At 39.8% G+C, this 13,340-nt stretch overlaps 1 protein-coding gene across 3 annotated transcripts in view; it reads left to right on the forward strand.

The window, feature by feature from the left end:
- The first annotated feature begins 319 nt into the window (after positions 1–319).
- Positions 320–13,340, forward strand: part of CGRRF1 (cell growth regulator with ring finger domain 1) — a 28,980-nt gene continuing 15,959 nt past the window's right edge. Inside the window, exons 1-3 of one of the 3 annotated variants that reach the window (XM_054530103.2) lie at positions 490–614; positions 9,468–9,564; positions 12,939–13,078. In XM_054530103.2, the coding sequence (XP_054386078.1) occupies positions 13,015–13,078 (64 nt within the window). In that variant the 5' untranslated portion in view covers positions 490–614; positions 9,468–9,564; positions 12,939–13,014. Of the gene's footprint in view, positions 615–664; positions 5,729–9,467; positions 9,565–12,938; positions 13,079–13,340 lie in introns of those variants that run through there. The other 2 variants (XM_002824756.5, XM_054530104.2) reach the window with 2 other exon arrangements.

Raw genomic sequence — 13,340 nt, forward strand, 5'->3', positions numbered from 1 at the left:
AATTTGCCTAAGATGTAATAGGCAGGGTTTCAGGATTTAGAAACGATGCACGTAGATTTCAGACTGCGCCTCTCTCTGACATCAGAAAACCTACATTGCCTAAGGCTGGGACAGAGTTGGCCCCAAAGTCTACATGGAATTTGCCGGCGGAACAGCAATGACCACTGGGCCACAGCGCCTAAGACGCCCGCTGGGTACCAATCCTGGGAGTCGGGGGTGGTGCGAGTCGGGTCCCCTCCATCCCAGGTCTGCGTAGCCAATAGCTCGGGACGGGAGCGGGAGGGGCGTGGCGTGTCCTGCAGGCGGCGCCGTGATTGGCACGCCGGCTCCCGCTGCCCGCGAGGCTGCCCTAAAGTCTAGCTTACGAGAACCCCAGGCGAGTGCGGACCTACAAAGTTTGTCCGCTCCGGGGCACCGTAGTGGCTTTTACCCTGGCCGGGCGGGCTGGGCTCAGCCGGGCTGGGCTGGGCTACGCGGCTGGAGCCGGGCTCTAGCCAGAGCAAGACCCTGATGGCTGCGGTGTTTCTGGTAACGCTTTATGAATACTCGCCGCTTTTCTACATCGCGGTGGTCTTTACCTGCTTCATCGTGACCACCGGCCTGGTATTGGGATGGTAAGTGTCTAAGGGGTGAGAGACGAAGGGGCGGACACCGCCAGAGTGGGGTCGCGAAGAGCAGCAGGGGGCACAGGAGCCGGAGGGCCGCGGGCCGGAGGACGTCGGGGATTCGGTGTCCCCGGGTGCCTAGGACTCCGACTTTCTCTGGGAGGAAAACAAGGTGGACGCTGCACCTGCGTCACTGCCCTGCATCACCGTTTGGTCCGCGTCGCTGGGGCATCTTGAGGTGGTACCGCATTGGGGTGTTGTACTCAGCTTTGTTTCTAGGCGATAAAGCACCCAGGAAGGCCTTGGGCTTGGGCTTGGGCTTAGTGTTGGGAGAAAGTGCTTCTCTAGTAGTCTTCTGTCCCGGATTCGGGCCTACTGTGTGTCCTGGATGAGTTAGTCACCTGTGCTACAGTGCACAGACTGGACAGTAAGCGAGGTTAACAGTTGTGATTCTGACCTGAATGGAGCCCTTAGCCTCAGATCTTTCAGAGTAACTTGTAAATGAACTGTTACCGTTTGACAATTTAATGGTTTCTGTATACATTCCACACCTTTTAAAGTAATATTTAGTCGATAGAATTGTAAAATCATGATTTTAGAGCTGGAAGAGACCTTAGAAATACGTTACACCGAGGGTAGGACAGTTGCCTATTGGGACAAGGAGAATGGTCTGTTAGATAATCGCTGAGCAATTCTTCTAGCCTAGAGGTTCAATTTCTCTCTTGAGGAGATGCTATTGTATCATGTTTAGACAAGCCTTGTAAATAACAGCGAGTTGAAACTGTGTAACTAGCCCACAACAGTTTTTCTAGGCTGCAGCCTCCAAAATCCCTTTGAGAAGATAATAGTTACAAAAAGATCAAACAGCAGTTCTAAGTGGATAACAGCCATGGTCTGAAGAGGTCAGAGGGGACTCTGTTGAAGAGGGACATGAGCTGGATTTTGGAGAATGAGCATTTTGAAAAATAAATGGAGTTAAATGTATATGGTAGGGAAGAAAAGGCATTTCAGAGAAGACAGCATGAGCATAGGGGCAGAGAACATGTTAGTGAATAAAGAAGGCTACGTAAAACGAGTTTTAAAATAGCCTTTGGTCACATATATGTGATTGAATAAAGAACACGGGCCCTTGTCAGTTTCTGAAAATATATGCCATATTTAGGAAGTGACCAAAGTTTTAACATGTCCACACTGCTCCTCACCCTACCAGCAATAGAGCATAGAATTCCTTGCCTTGTAGGTGGGTGAGGATTGGAGATACAAATTCCTTATATGTGGGGGTAAGATTGGAAAACAAAGACCAATCTTACACAATTGGTTATTCTTGACCCATCAGATTTTATTGCTAATGTTCATTACACAAAAGTTTGTAATTGGAATTAGGAAGCTGTTGCCCATGTGAGAAAAGCAGTCTTAACACAAGATTTTTAAATGACTATAATGTTAGTGTTATTCTCTTAATGAAGCATAATTTTCCTCCACTAAGGAAAATAGTAACTAGTTGATAATTGCCTTATGTGCTTTAATTTTTATTTTAAATAGGCCAACTAATTAGATATCTTAGATATCAATCTTTAGTATTGGGAAGAGGGTAGTCAGGAGCCTCATGTTTGTAGTGGTTAACAGACAGACTTTGGAGTCCGACAAACATAGGTTCAAATCCTGGCTCTGCCAGCTTTAAGACTTGGTTTGAAAATTTAACAATTGTCAAATCACCCCATTTAGGTAAGACTTTTTACAAGAGTGGAAGCCCATGTAATCATAGAATGTTTGGAAGTCTGGGCTAAGCACTGCTGAGGCCACAAGACCGTGTAAATCCAGTCACTTCCATCCTAATTTAGGCCTAACCAGTCATCTTGTGCCTAACCCAACCATTCTCTCCATCTGAGTTAGCTTTGCCCATGTAGATAAACTTTTTACTATGTTTATTTGCTAACTTAAGCCAAGGCCACGTATTTATTGACTAGAAATGATGAAAACTTGGACACCGTCTAAATCTCATAAAAACATCTTTCTAATAGTACCAATAGTACCCCAGTCAGAAGGGTAAACTAGTTAATATGCATGTTTTTCACCCTTGTCATTGTTTTGTTTTGTTTTAACCTCCCATAATACCATCTCTACTGTTCATGTGTTTTCTATCATGGTTTTTCCCTTAGTACTGCTCTGAGTTTTTCACTGTTTGCTTCTTTCCACTGTTTGCCATGTCTGCCTGCACTGTGTGGGAGTGGAGAAAAAACAGGAGCATATGATTATTAGAATCCCAATAGCAATAGCAAAGAAGCATGCAACTGGAAATATAGTATTTTTCTTTCTCCATGTGGTGGTTTCTGTGATCTCTGATAGCTTCCTCCAGGCACTGAGCACAAAGAAGCCCAAAAGTCCATTTACGTCCTTTAACAGTTTCAAATAATCAGGACTGCGACTCCAGTAGCTACTCCTGGCCTCCTGTTGACCACATTTTATTAAGCTGTTGACCTCAACTTCATACCACCCTCTGCTTTGTGAATCTAGGGCAGAACTCTAAACTACATTTCTTCTTTGCAAGCTGACTGCCTATTGGGCTTTGCCAACAAGGGAGGGAGACTGGAAAGCTGGAAGAGGATGAAGGGACTTGCTGCTTCCTGTTGATTCCTTTTCTTGTCTGTCACTTGCCATAATAGTGCCTCACTCTGGCATTAATAGTTGGTCCCACTTGTTCCAGTTTATGCTTTCCTACTCTGCTAGAATCAGCCTTAGGCACTCCCTTAAAGATACCAGTATCCTTTCCTCAGACCTGAGTCCTGAGCTCCATAGAGTCTCCTCCACGTTTCTAAACTATAGTAAATTCTCTTTATTTTCTTTTCTCTGTTCCCTTGTCCTAGGAGTGATAGCTGCTTCCTGCTGTTACTGCTTCTTATCACATAAGTAGTAACTCAGTGTCCTCTTTTTGCCTTTTCAGTTCTTCAACATATGGTTAACATTTTTCATATGAAAATTTCTCTTGATGTTGATGCTGGCAACTTTAAAAATCAAGTCAAATCTCTCTGTTAAAATAACGGATGCATTTTCAGACTCCTGCCTGGACCCTGACTGATAAAGAAATTGTCACTAAGAATGGGATCCTGGTGAGAAAACTTTCAAAGATAGAATTTGAGGGGGTCTGTTTGGTAATTTCTTTAGCTCTTTGCCAATGGGAAATAATCTAGTAACCCACAACATGTAGTGGCATCACAATCAAATTGATACATTTGGTTGATTGTGATAAAAGTATTTCTGAAGCTGTGTGCTGGAGGACCAAGTGGCTAAAGTGCTTGACTGTTAACGGCAGTAATGACTACAGGGACTGAGGGAGAAGTGAGATAGGTGCTTCTGTGTTCACTGGAGCACTAACAGAAAGAAAATGACAAACTCAGGTCTTCAAAGTGTTAGATCAGTCAGGTCTTAGAGAATCAGAACGTTTCTATGGTTCTAAAGCACTTTATTTTGTGTAGCCACAGAAAGACTTGCTAAAAATTGAACACAGTTTTATTTTATTTTATTTTATTTTATTTTTGAGACAGAGTCTTGCTCTGTCGTCTGAGCTGGAGTGCAGTGGCATGATCTTGGCTCACTGCCTATAATCCCAGCACTTTGGGAGGCTGAGGCAGGAGGACTGCTTGAGCCCAAAAGTTCAAGACCAACCTGGGAAATACGGCAAAACTCGGTCTCTACAAAAAATAGAAAAATTAGCCAGGCGTGGTGGCAGGTGCCTGAACACAGTTTAAACTGCGATAATAATAGAATTACCTGGCCTTTGTCAGTGCCTCATTTAGAATATTGTTTGGAAAGAAGTAGAACCCTGAGACTTGGAATGGGGACATCTAGGTAGACATGGACAGAGCTGAGAATCTTGAAAAAAACTCCAGTCACTCTGAGCCTCCATTGTTGACAGAAGCTGCTTACTTTCGAAAATTAGCCTTCTCTTGCTTGAAGATCCTGTAATAACCTCACCTAGGGCAGTTGCTTTGCAAAGGGCTATCCACACTTAAGAGCTACCTCTGTTATCTTGTCGTGAGGCCCAGATCTCTGCATGCTGCCTAGTATAGGGACAAAATCTGATCTGACTAGAAATAGTCTATCCTTAAAAAGAATTGCAAAATTTTGCTAATTTATATCTGTGGAATCCTGAGGAATATATGTGAGGATGGATTGTAAGCCGGAGAATAGAATGTAACACTAGATCAGATCATATTTATTGATCTGGGTATACTCTCAAGAAATTCTGCATCTAAAGCGTTAAGTCATACTTGTTTGTTTGATGGAAACTTGGACTCATTGGTGGCCTGTATTTTATAATGTTGAGATTTCTGTTGTTGTTGTTGTTGTTTTTAAACATTTAGGTTCAGAGGTACATGTGAAGGTTTGCTACATAGGTAAACTCGTGTCACGGGTTTGTTGTACAGATTATTTCATCACCCAGGTGTTAATCCCAGTACTCAATAGTTATCTTTTCTGCTCCTGTTCTTCCTCCCAACTTCCACCCTCAAGTGGATCCCAGTTTCTGTTGTTCCCTTCTTTGGGCTCATGAGTTCTCATCATTTAGCTCCCGCTTATAAGTGAGAACATGCCATATTTGGTCTTCTTTTCCAGGAGATGGAACAGAAATGTTTAGTGCCTTCTAATTTCCCTGTAAGTACTGCTTTATCAGCATTCCCCACATTTTGACACATATGTCTTCATTTTTATTCGGGTCATAATTTAAAATAATTTCCCTTTTGATTTTTTTTCTTGACCTCTAAGTTATGTAGAAGTTTGTTATTGAGTTTCCAAATATTTGGAAATTTTAAAGATATTTCTGTTACTGATTTATAATTTGATTCCATTGTGGTTAGCATACTTTTTATGATTTGACATCTTGTAAATTTATTGAGACTTGTTTTATAATCCAAATATATTCTCTCTTTGGTAAATGTCCTAATGCACTTAAAAATAATATATATTCTGCTATTGTTGGGTGACTTTTTTTTTTTTTTTTTTTGAGACAGAATCTTGCTCTGTCACCAGGCTGGAGTGCAGTGGTACGATCTCGGCTCACTGCAACCTCCGCCTCCTGGATTCAAGCAATTCTCCTGCCTCAGCCTCCAGAGTAGCTGGGACTACAGGTGCGCACTGCCATGCCCAACTAATTTTTTTTTTAATTTTTAGTAGAGATGGGGTTTCATCATGTTGGCCAGGATGGTCTCGATCGCTTGACCTCATGATCTGCCCGCAATGGCCTCCCGAAGTGCTGGGATTACAGGTGTGAGTCACCGCGCCCGGCCGGGTGAGATGTTTTATAAGTGTTAATTAAGTCAAATTGGTTGATAGTGTTATTCAAGTTTTTGATGTCGTTACTGATTTTCTATATATTGGAGCTATCAATTATTGAAGTTGTGGGAAATATTAGAATTTCTGACTATAATTGTGGATTTATCTATTTCTCTTGGCAGTTGTATCAGTTTTTGCTTTATATTTTGAAGTTCTATTAATAGGTACATAAACATTTAGGATTATTTTGTGTGCATGATGAACTGACCCTTATATCACTATGAAATGGACCTCTTTGATCCTAGTAATAGTCTTTGCTCTGAGATCTACTTTGTCTGGTGTTAATGTAGCCACTTCAGCTTTCTTTTGATTAGTGTTAGCAGATACATCTTTTTTTCATCCTTTTACTTGTAAACTCTTTTTGTCTTTTTATTTAAAGTGGGTTTCTTGTATGCACCATATAGCTAGGTCTTATGTTTTTATCCAATCTGATAATCTTTGCCTTTTAACTAGGGAGTTTAAAACATTTACATTTAATGTGATTATTGATATTGTTAGATTTAATTCCACCATCTTGCTATTCATTTTTTGTTTGTTTTGTCTGTTCTTTGTTTCTTTTTCCCTCTTTTATTTTACTAGTCTGTTTTTTCTTTTTCCCTTGTTCAGCCCTCATTTACATTAGTTAAATAATTTATGTGATTCCATTTTATCTCCTTTGTTGGTTTATTAGCAATAACTTTATTTTAGTGGTTGCTTGAAAGTTTATAATGTATCTCTAACTTATCACCATCTACCTTCAGGTAATATTTTAAAGAGATATAAGAAAAGCATTATAATTCCTCACGTAGTTACCATTTCACTGCTATTTATTTCTTTGTATCAATCCAGATTTTTATTTGGTATCATTTTTCTTCTCCCCAAGGCATATTTTAATTTTTCTTGTTGTGCAAGTCTGTTGGTGATGAATTCTTTTAGCTTTTGTTATGTTTGAAAAAGTCTTTATTTTGCTTTGGAAAAATATAGTATAGAATTCTAGATTGACAAGATTTTTTTCCTGTTCTTTAAAGATATTCTGCCTTCCATTACTTCTTATTAATATTAAAAAGCTACTGTCATTCTTATCTTTGTTCCTCTATATGTAGTATATCCTTTTTTCCTTTTCTTTGGCTACTGTAGCATATCTTCTTTCTTTTTCTTAGGATTTTGTCTATATTACTGGTTTTAAGCAATTTGATTATTATGTACCTTAGGTAATTTTTTTTGTTTCTTGTGCTTGGAGCTCATTGAGATTCTTGGGTCTGTAGGTTTTTATAGTTTTCAACATGTTGGGGAAGGTTTTGGCCATTATGTGTTCAACTACTTTATCTGTCCTCTGCAAACTTCAGTGATATGTTAAGACTTCAGTTACATGGCTGCCTAAAAGTTGGCTTACTGATGCTTTTTGTTGTTGTTGTTCAGTCTTTTTCCTTTCTGTGTTTCAATTTCAGTACTTTCTGTTGTCTTCAAGATTACTAATCTTTTATTGTGCAATACCTAATCTGCTGTTAATCTCATCCACTATATTTTTTATCTAAAACATTACCTTTTTCATCTCTAAATATTGATTTGGGCCTTTTAAATATCTTCCATTCCTCTATATCATATGTGCAGTCATTACTTTTCTTCTGAAACATATGGAGTATAGTTCTAGGAGCTATTTTTATATCCTTGTCTACTAATTCAAGTATCTGTATGATTTCTGGATCTATTTCTATAGAGTTTTGCTCCTCATTGTGGGTAATATTTTCCTGCTTCTTTGCATGCCTGTTGATTTTTTTTTTATCAGATGCTATGCATTGTGAATTTCACCTTACTAGGTGCTGGATATTTTTGTATTCCTCTAAATATTCTTGAGCTTTACACTGTTAAGTTACTCAGAAATAGTTTAGTCTGTTAGAGGCTTGCTTTTCAGCTTTGTTAGGCAGGACCAGAGCAGTCTTACCCAACTCTTTTATAAAATCAGAGTCATCAAAAGTGAATTTTTATTTCATTTGTTAATTTTATTGGTTGTCTCTCAGTGTTAGACTTGTGTGTTTTGAAACTTTAGTTTTCAACCTAAATTTTAGTGGAAGATTCGTTTTGTTTTTTTTTTTACTTTTCTCCCTTTGTTATCACCCTCACTGTTTTTCCACTTTACAATTATTATTATGATTATTATTATTTTTAGTTGAGTATTTTATTTTATTTTTTCCTTCAACTTTTAAGTTCTGGGGTACATGTGCAGGATGTGCAGATTTGTTACATAGGTAAATGTGTGCCATGGTGGTTTGCTGCACAGATCAACCAGTCACCTTGATATTAAGCCCAGCATCCATTAGCTATTCTTGATGCTCTCCCTCCCCCAACTCCCACGCTGATAGGCCCCAGTCTGTGTTGTTTCCCCTCCATGTGTCCACGTGTTCTCACTGTCTGCTCCCACTTACAAGTGAGAACATGCAATGTTTGATTTTCTGTTCTTGCATTAGTTTGCTGAGGATAACGGCTTCCAGCTTCACCCATTTTCCTGCAAAGGACATGACCTTGTTCCTTTTTATGGCTGCATAGTATTCTGTGGTGTATATGTACCACATTTTCTTTATCCAGTCTATCACTGATGGGCATTTGGGTTGATTCCATGTCTTTGCTATTGTGAATAGTGCTGCAATAAATATATACATGCATGTATCTTTATAATAGAATGATTTATATTCCTTTGGATATATAGTCAGTAATAGGATTGCTGGGTCAAATGGTATTTCTGCCTCTAGATCTTTGAGGAATCGCCATACTGTCTTCCACAATAGTTGAACTAATTTATATTCCCACCAACAGTGCAGAAGTGTTTCTTTTAGGCCAGGCGCAGTGGCTCATGCCTGTAATCCTAGCACTTTGGGAGGCCGAGGTGGGCAGATCACCTGAGGTCGGGAGTTTGAGACCAGCCTGACCAACATGGAGAAACCCCATCCCTACTAAAAATACAAAAAAAAATTAGCCAGGCGTGGTGGTGCATGCCTGGAATCCCAGCTACTTGGGAGGCTGGGCAGGAGAATCGCTTGAACCCAGGAGGTGGAGGTTGTGGTGAGCTGAGATCATGCCATTGCACTCCAGCCTGGGCAACAAGAGCGAAACTCCATCTCAAAAAAAAAAAAAAAAAAAAAAAAGAAGTGTTTCTTTTTCTCCACAACTTTGCCAAGATCTGTTATTTCTGGATTTTTAAAATAATCTCCATTCTGACTGGCGTGAAATGGTATCTCATTGTGGTTTTGATTTGCATTTCTCTAATGATCAGTGATGTTGAGCTGTTTTTCGTATGTTTGTTGGCTGCATGAATGTCTTCTTTTGAGAAGTGTCTGTTCATGTCCTTTGCCCACTTTTTAATGGGGTTGTTTTTTCTTGTAAATTTGTTTAAGTTGCTTATAGACTCTGGATATTAGACCCTTGTCAGATGGATAGATTGCAAAAACATTTTATAGTTATTTATACCCAGATTCCTAGACCTCCAGACCAGGACTAGGTTTTTGTTGTTTTGTTTTGTTTTGTTTTGTTTTGAGATGGAGTTTCACTCTTGTTGCCCAGGCTGGAGTACATGGCATGATCTCAGCTCTCTGCAACCTCTGCCTCCTGGTTTCAAGCGATTCTCCTGCCTCAGCCTCCCAAGTAGCTGGGATTACAGGTATGCACCACCATGCCCAGCTAATTTTTTTTGTATTTTTAGTAGAGATGGGGTTTCTCCATGTTTTTCAAGCTGGTCTTGACCCGACCTCAGGTGATCTGCCCACCTCGGCCTCCCAAAATGTTGGGATCACAGGCGTGAGCTACTGTGCCTGGCCTTTTTTTCTGAGACAGAATCTCACTGTGTTGCCCAGGCTGGAGTGCAGTGGCACAATCTCTGCTTACTGCAGTCTTGACCTCCCAGGCTCAAGCGATCCTTCCACCTCAACCTCTTAAGTAGCTGGGACCACAGGTGTATACCACCATGCTCAGCTAATTTTCAATTTTTTTTGTGGAGATGGGGTCTCACTATTGTTGCCCAGACTGGTGTCGAACTCCTGGGCTCAAGCATTCCTCCCTCCTCAGCCTCCCCAAAGTTCTGGGATTATAGGCAGGATCCAGTGCACCCAGCCTAGGACCAAGTCTTATAACGACAGTTCTGCCTATTTTGGTATTGACCTAATCCACCTCCTGGTTCCAAGTTATAAACCTTGCTCTGGCCCTTGTCTGGAGAAGACAGCCTATGCTGGTCTCCTTAATACATGAAGGCTTGGTTGCCACTGTCTGCTGCCAGACTGAGAACCATGAAATCATGGCATAGCCTTACTCATTACTTTGTTTCTTTGCTTTTTTGGGGTCCATAAAGGTATTTGTTCCCAGCATTTTATTATAAAAATTTTCAAACATACAGAATACTAGAAAGAATTATACAGTGAACACACATCTGCCCATCACTTAGAGTCTACGATCAGCATTTTACTGTAATTTCTCTATTACATATCTGTCCACATTAATCCACTCTTTTATCCACACATTGGTCTATCTTATTTCACGATGCCCTTCAAAGTAAGTTGTACTCTTCACCTGTAAGTTCTAAAACATTACATATTACTGACTAGAGTTCAGTGTTTGTTTTTGTTTATAGTTTTTTGAAGTAACATTTACATATAAGATACACAAGTCTTATTTTCTATTTATTTATTTTTTTTGAGATGGAGTCTCGCTCTGTCGCTCAGGCTGGAGTGCAGTAGTGTGATCTTGGCTCACTGTAAGCTCTGACTCCCAGGTTCACACCATTCTCCTGCCTCAGCCTCCCGAGTAGCTGGGACTGCAGGCGCCCACCACCACGCCTGGCTAATTTTGTGTGTGTGTGTGTGTGTGTGTGTGTGTGTGTATTTTTAGTAGAGACGGGATTTCACTGTGTTAGCCAGGACAGTCTCGATCTCCTGGCCTCATGATCCGTCTGCCTCGGCCTCCCAAAGTGCTGGGATTACAGGCGTGAGCCACCGCGCCCGGCCAAGATGTACAAATCTTAAGTGTACCATTTACCAAGTGTTATCAAACACATCATCTATACAACTAAAGCCTCTGTCAAGATACTGAACATTACCGTCAATTTTCTTATGCTCTTTCCCAGTCAGTCCTACTCCTGTACTTCTGGAAGCAACCATTGTTCTCATTTTTATTTCTACCATAAATTTGTTGTTCCTGCTCTAGAATTTTATATTAGAGAAGCATACAGCATTTATTCTTTTGTGTAAGGCTTCTTTTGCATAGCATGATGTTTCTGAAATTTATCCATTTGATTGTAGTAATAAGTTGTTCCTTTTCAGTGCTGAATACTTCTATTCTTTTCTTTAAATATACCACAGTTTTTTTTACTCATTTCAGCGGAGTCTTTTTTTTTCTTAAAGCATATGGGACTCAGGTATCTGTGGGGTCTTTTTAATTTTTCTTTTTATTTTTTATCTATCACTGATATGTATTTGGAGAGAAGGGAGTGCATCAAATAGGCCCCTAACTGTGCCGTCTTAAACTAAAGTTTCCTAGTTTAACTGGTGTATATTAATTTTAGATTATTTTATGTAAATTGAGTAAACTAGCTGTTTTTTAATTTTACTAGGAATTGAATTTAGCCCCTTTCATTTTCCTTTTAAATCTGTTCCATGGGCATTGTCAGAGTTTACATTTTTACATGAAATTTAAAAGTAGAAGATATATAAATGAAGAGCTATAGTTGGTGTTTTAAAAGTTCCATTGTCCTGGCTGGGTGTGGTGGCTCACGCCTGTAATCCCAGCACTTTGGGAGGCTGAGGTGGGCGGATCACCTAAGGTCAGGAGTTCGAGACCAGCCTGGTCAATATGGTGAAACCACCTCTCTACTAAAAATACAAAAATTACCTGGGCATGGTGGCACATGCCTGTAATCCCAGCTACTTGGGAGGCTGAGGCAGGAGAATCACTTTAACCCGGGAGGCAGAGGTTGTAGTGAGCCAAGATCACACCATTGCACTCCAGCCTGGGCAACAAGAGTGAAACTCCATCTCAAAAAAAAAAAAAAAAGTTCCGTTGTCCCATAAATCATATTAGTCTGCCTCTTTTTTTTTTTTTTTTTTTGAGAGACGAAATCTTGCTCTGTTGCCCAGGCTGGAGTCCAGTGGCACGATCTCGGCTCACTGCAACCTCTGCCTTCCAGGTTCAAGCGAGTCTTCTGCCTCAGCTTCCCAAGTAGTTGGGTCTACAGGTCCACGCCACCATGCCTAGCTAATTTTTGTATTTTTATTAATGACAGGGTTTCACTATGTTTTGGCCAGGCTGGTCTCGAACTCCTGACCTCAAGTGATCCTCCACCTTGGCCTCCCAAAGTGCTGGGATTACAGGCATGAGCCACCACACCCAGCCAATAGTCTGCCTCTTGAATATATATTTATTTTTCACATTTAAAAAAATTCAATAAGTTCATCGTGTGTTTGCTGTTATACTAAGTATAATTTATCTATAATCTCCATACTCCTTTGGTGTTATCAACAGTATTAACAATAGAACTCTTTGTTTTCAAGAATATGTTGATTCAGCCAGCTGAACAATACATAGTGCTTCCTTGATATCCGAGGGGGATTGATTCTAGGATACCCACCCCCCATATTCTAGGATGCTTAAGTCCCTTATATAACATTACATAGTATTTGCGTATAACCTACACACGTCCTTCTGTATACTTTAAATTATCTCTAGATTACTTATGCCTAGTAAAATATAAATGCTGTGTAAACAGTTGTTATACTGTATTGGTTTTGAATTTGTAGTATTTTTTATTGTTATTTTTTATTCTTCCTGCTCGTCCCCAAATATTTTTGATGTGCAGTTGGTTGATACAGAGGGCCAACTGTTTTGCAGTTCTGTGGGATCTCTAAAATAACGTAAATTGAGAAATTTAACCTCTTTTTCTGATACTTAATGCTAAAAGGAATCGCTAATGAAGCACAACAGATTTTACACGTAACACAAAGTTTCATCATTTGTTAAAATAATATTTTATTTTTTACCTTTTTTTAGGTTTGGTTGGGATGTTCCAGTAATTCTGAGAAATTCAGAAGAGACCCAGTTCAGCACAAGAGTTTTCAAAAAGCAAATGAGACAAGTCAAGAATCCTTTTGGCGTAGAGATCACTAATCCATCTTCAGCTTCAATTACAAGTTGGTGGCTATTTTCCAAAGATTTTCTCTCATTGTTTGCCCTCTTTTTTTAGCCCTTTTATTTTCTTTCTCTATTTCTTTCCCTTCATTAGACTTTTAACAAACATTTGTTGGGCAACTGTTTTGTTCCAGGTGCTGTACTGTGTATGACAGATATAAAGATTAAGAAGTTACAAACTTTACTCCTGAAGAATTTTTATCACCTAATAAACAGGTAGATGTGTATACAAAGGAGCAGAATGAAGTATTACAGGTGTTAATA

The sequence above is a fragment of the Pongo abelii genome, chromosome 15 (genome assembly GCF_028885655.2).
Source record: "Pongo abelii isolate AG06213 chromosome 15, NHGRI_mPonAbe1-v2.0_pri, whole genome shotgun sequence".
NCBI classification, from domain to species: Eukaryota; Metazoa; Chordata; class Mammalia; order Primates; family Hominidae; genus Pongo; species Pongo abelii.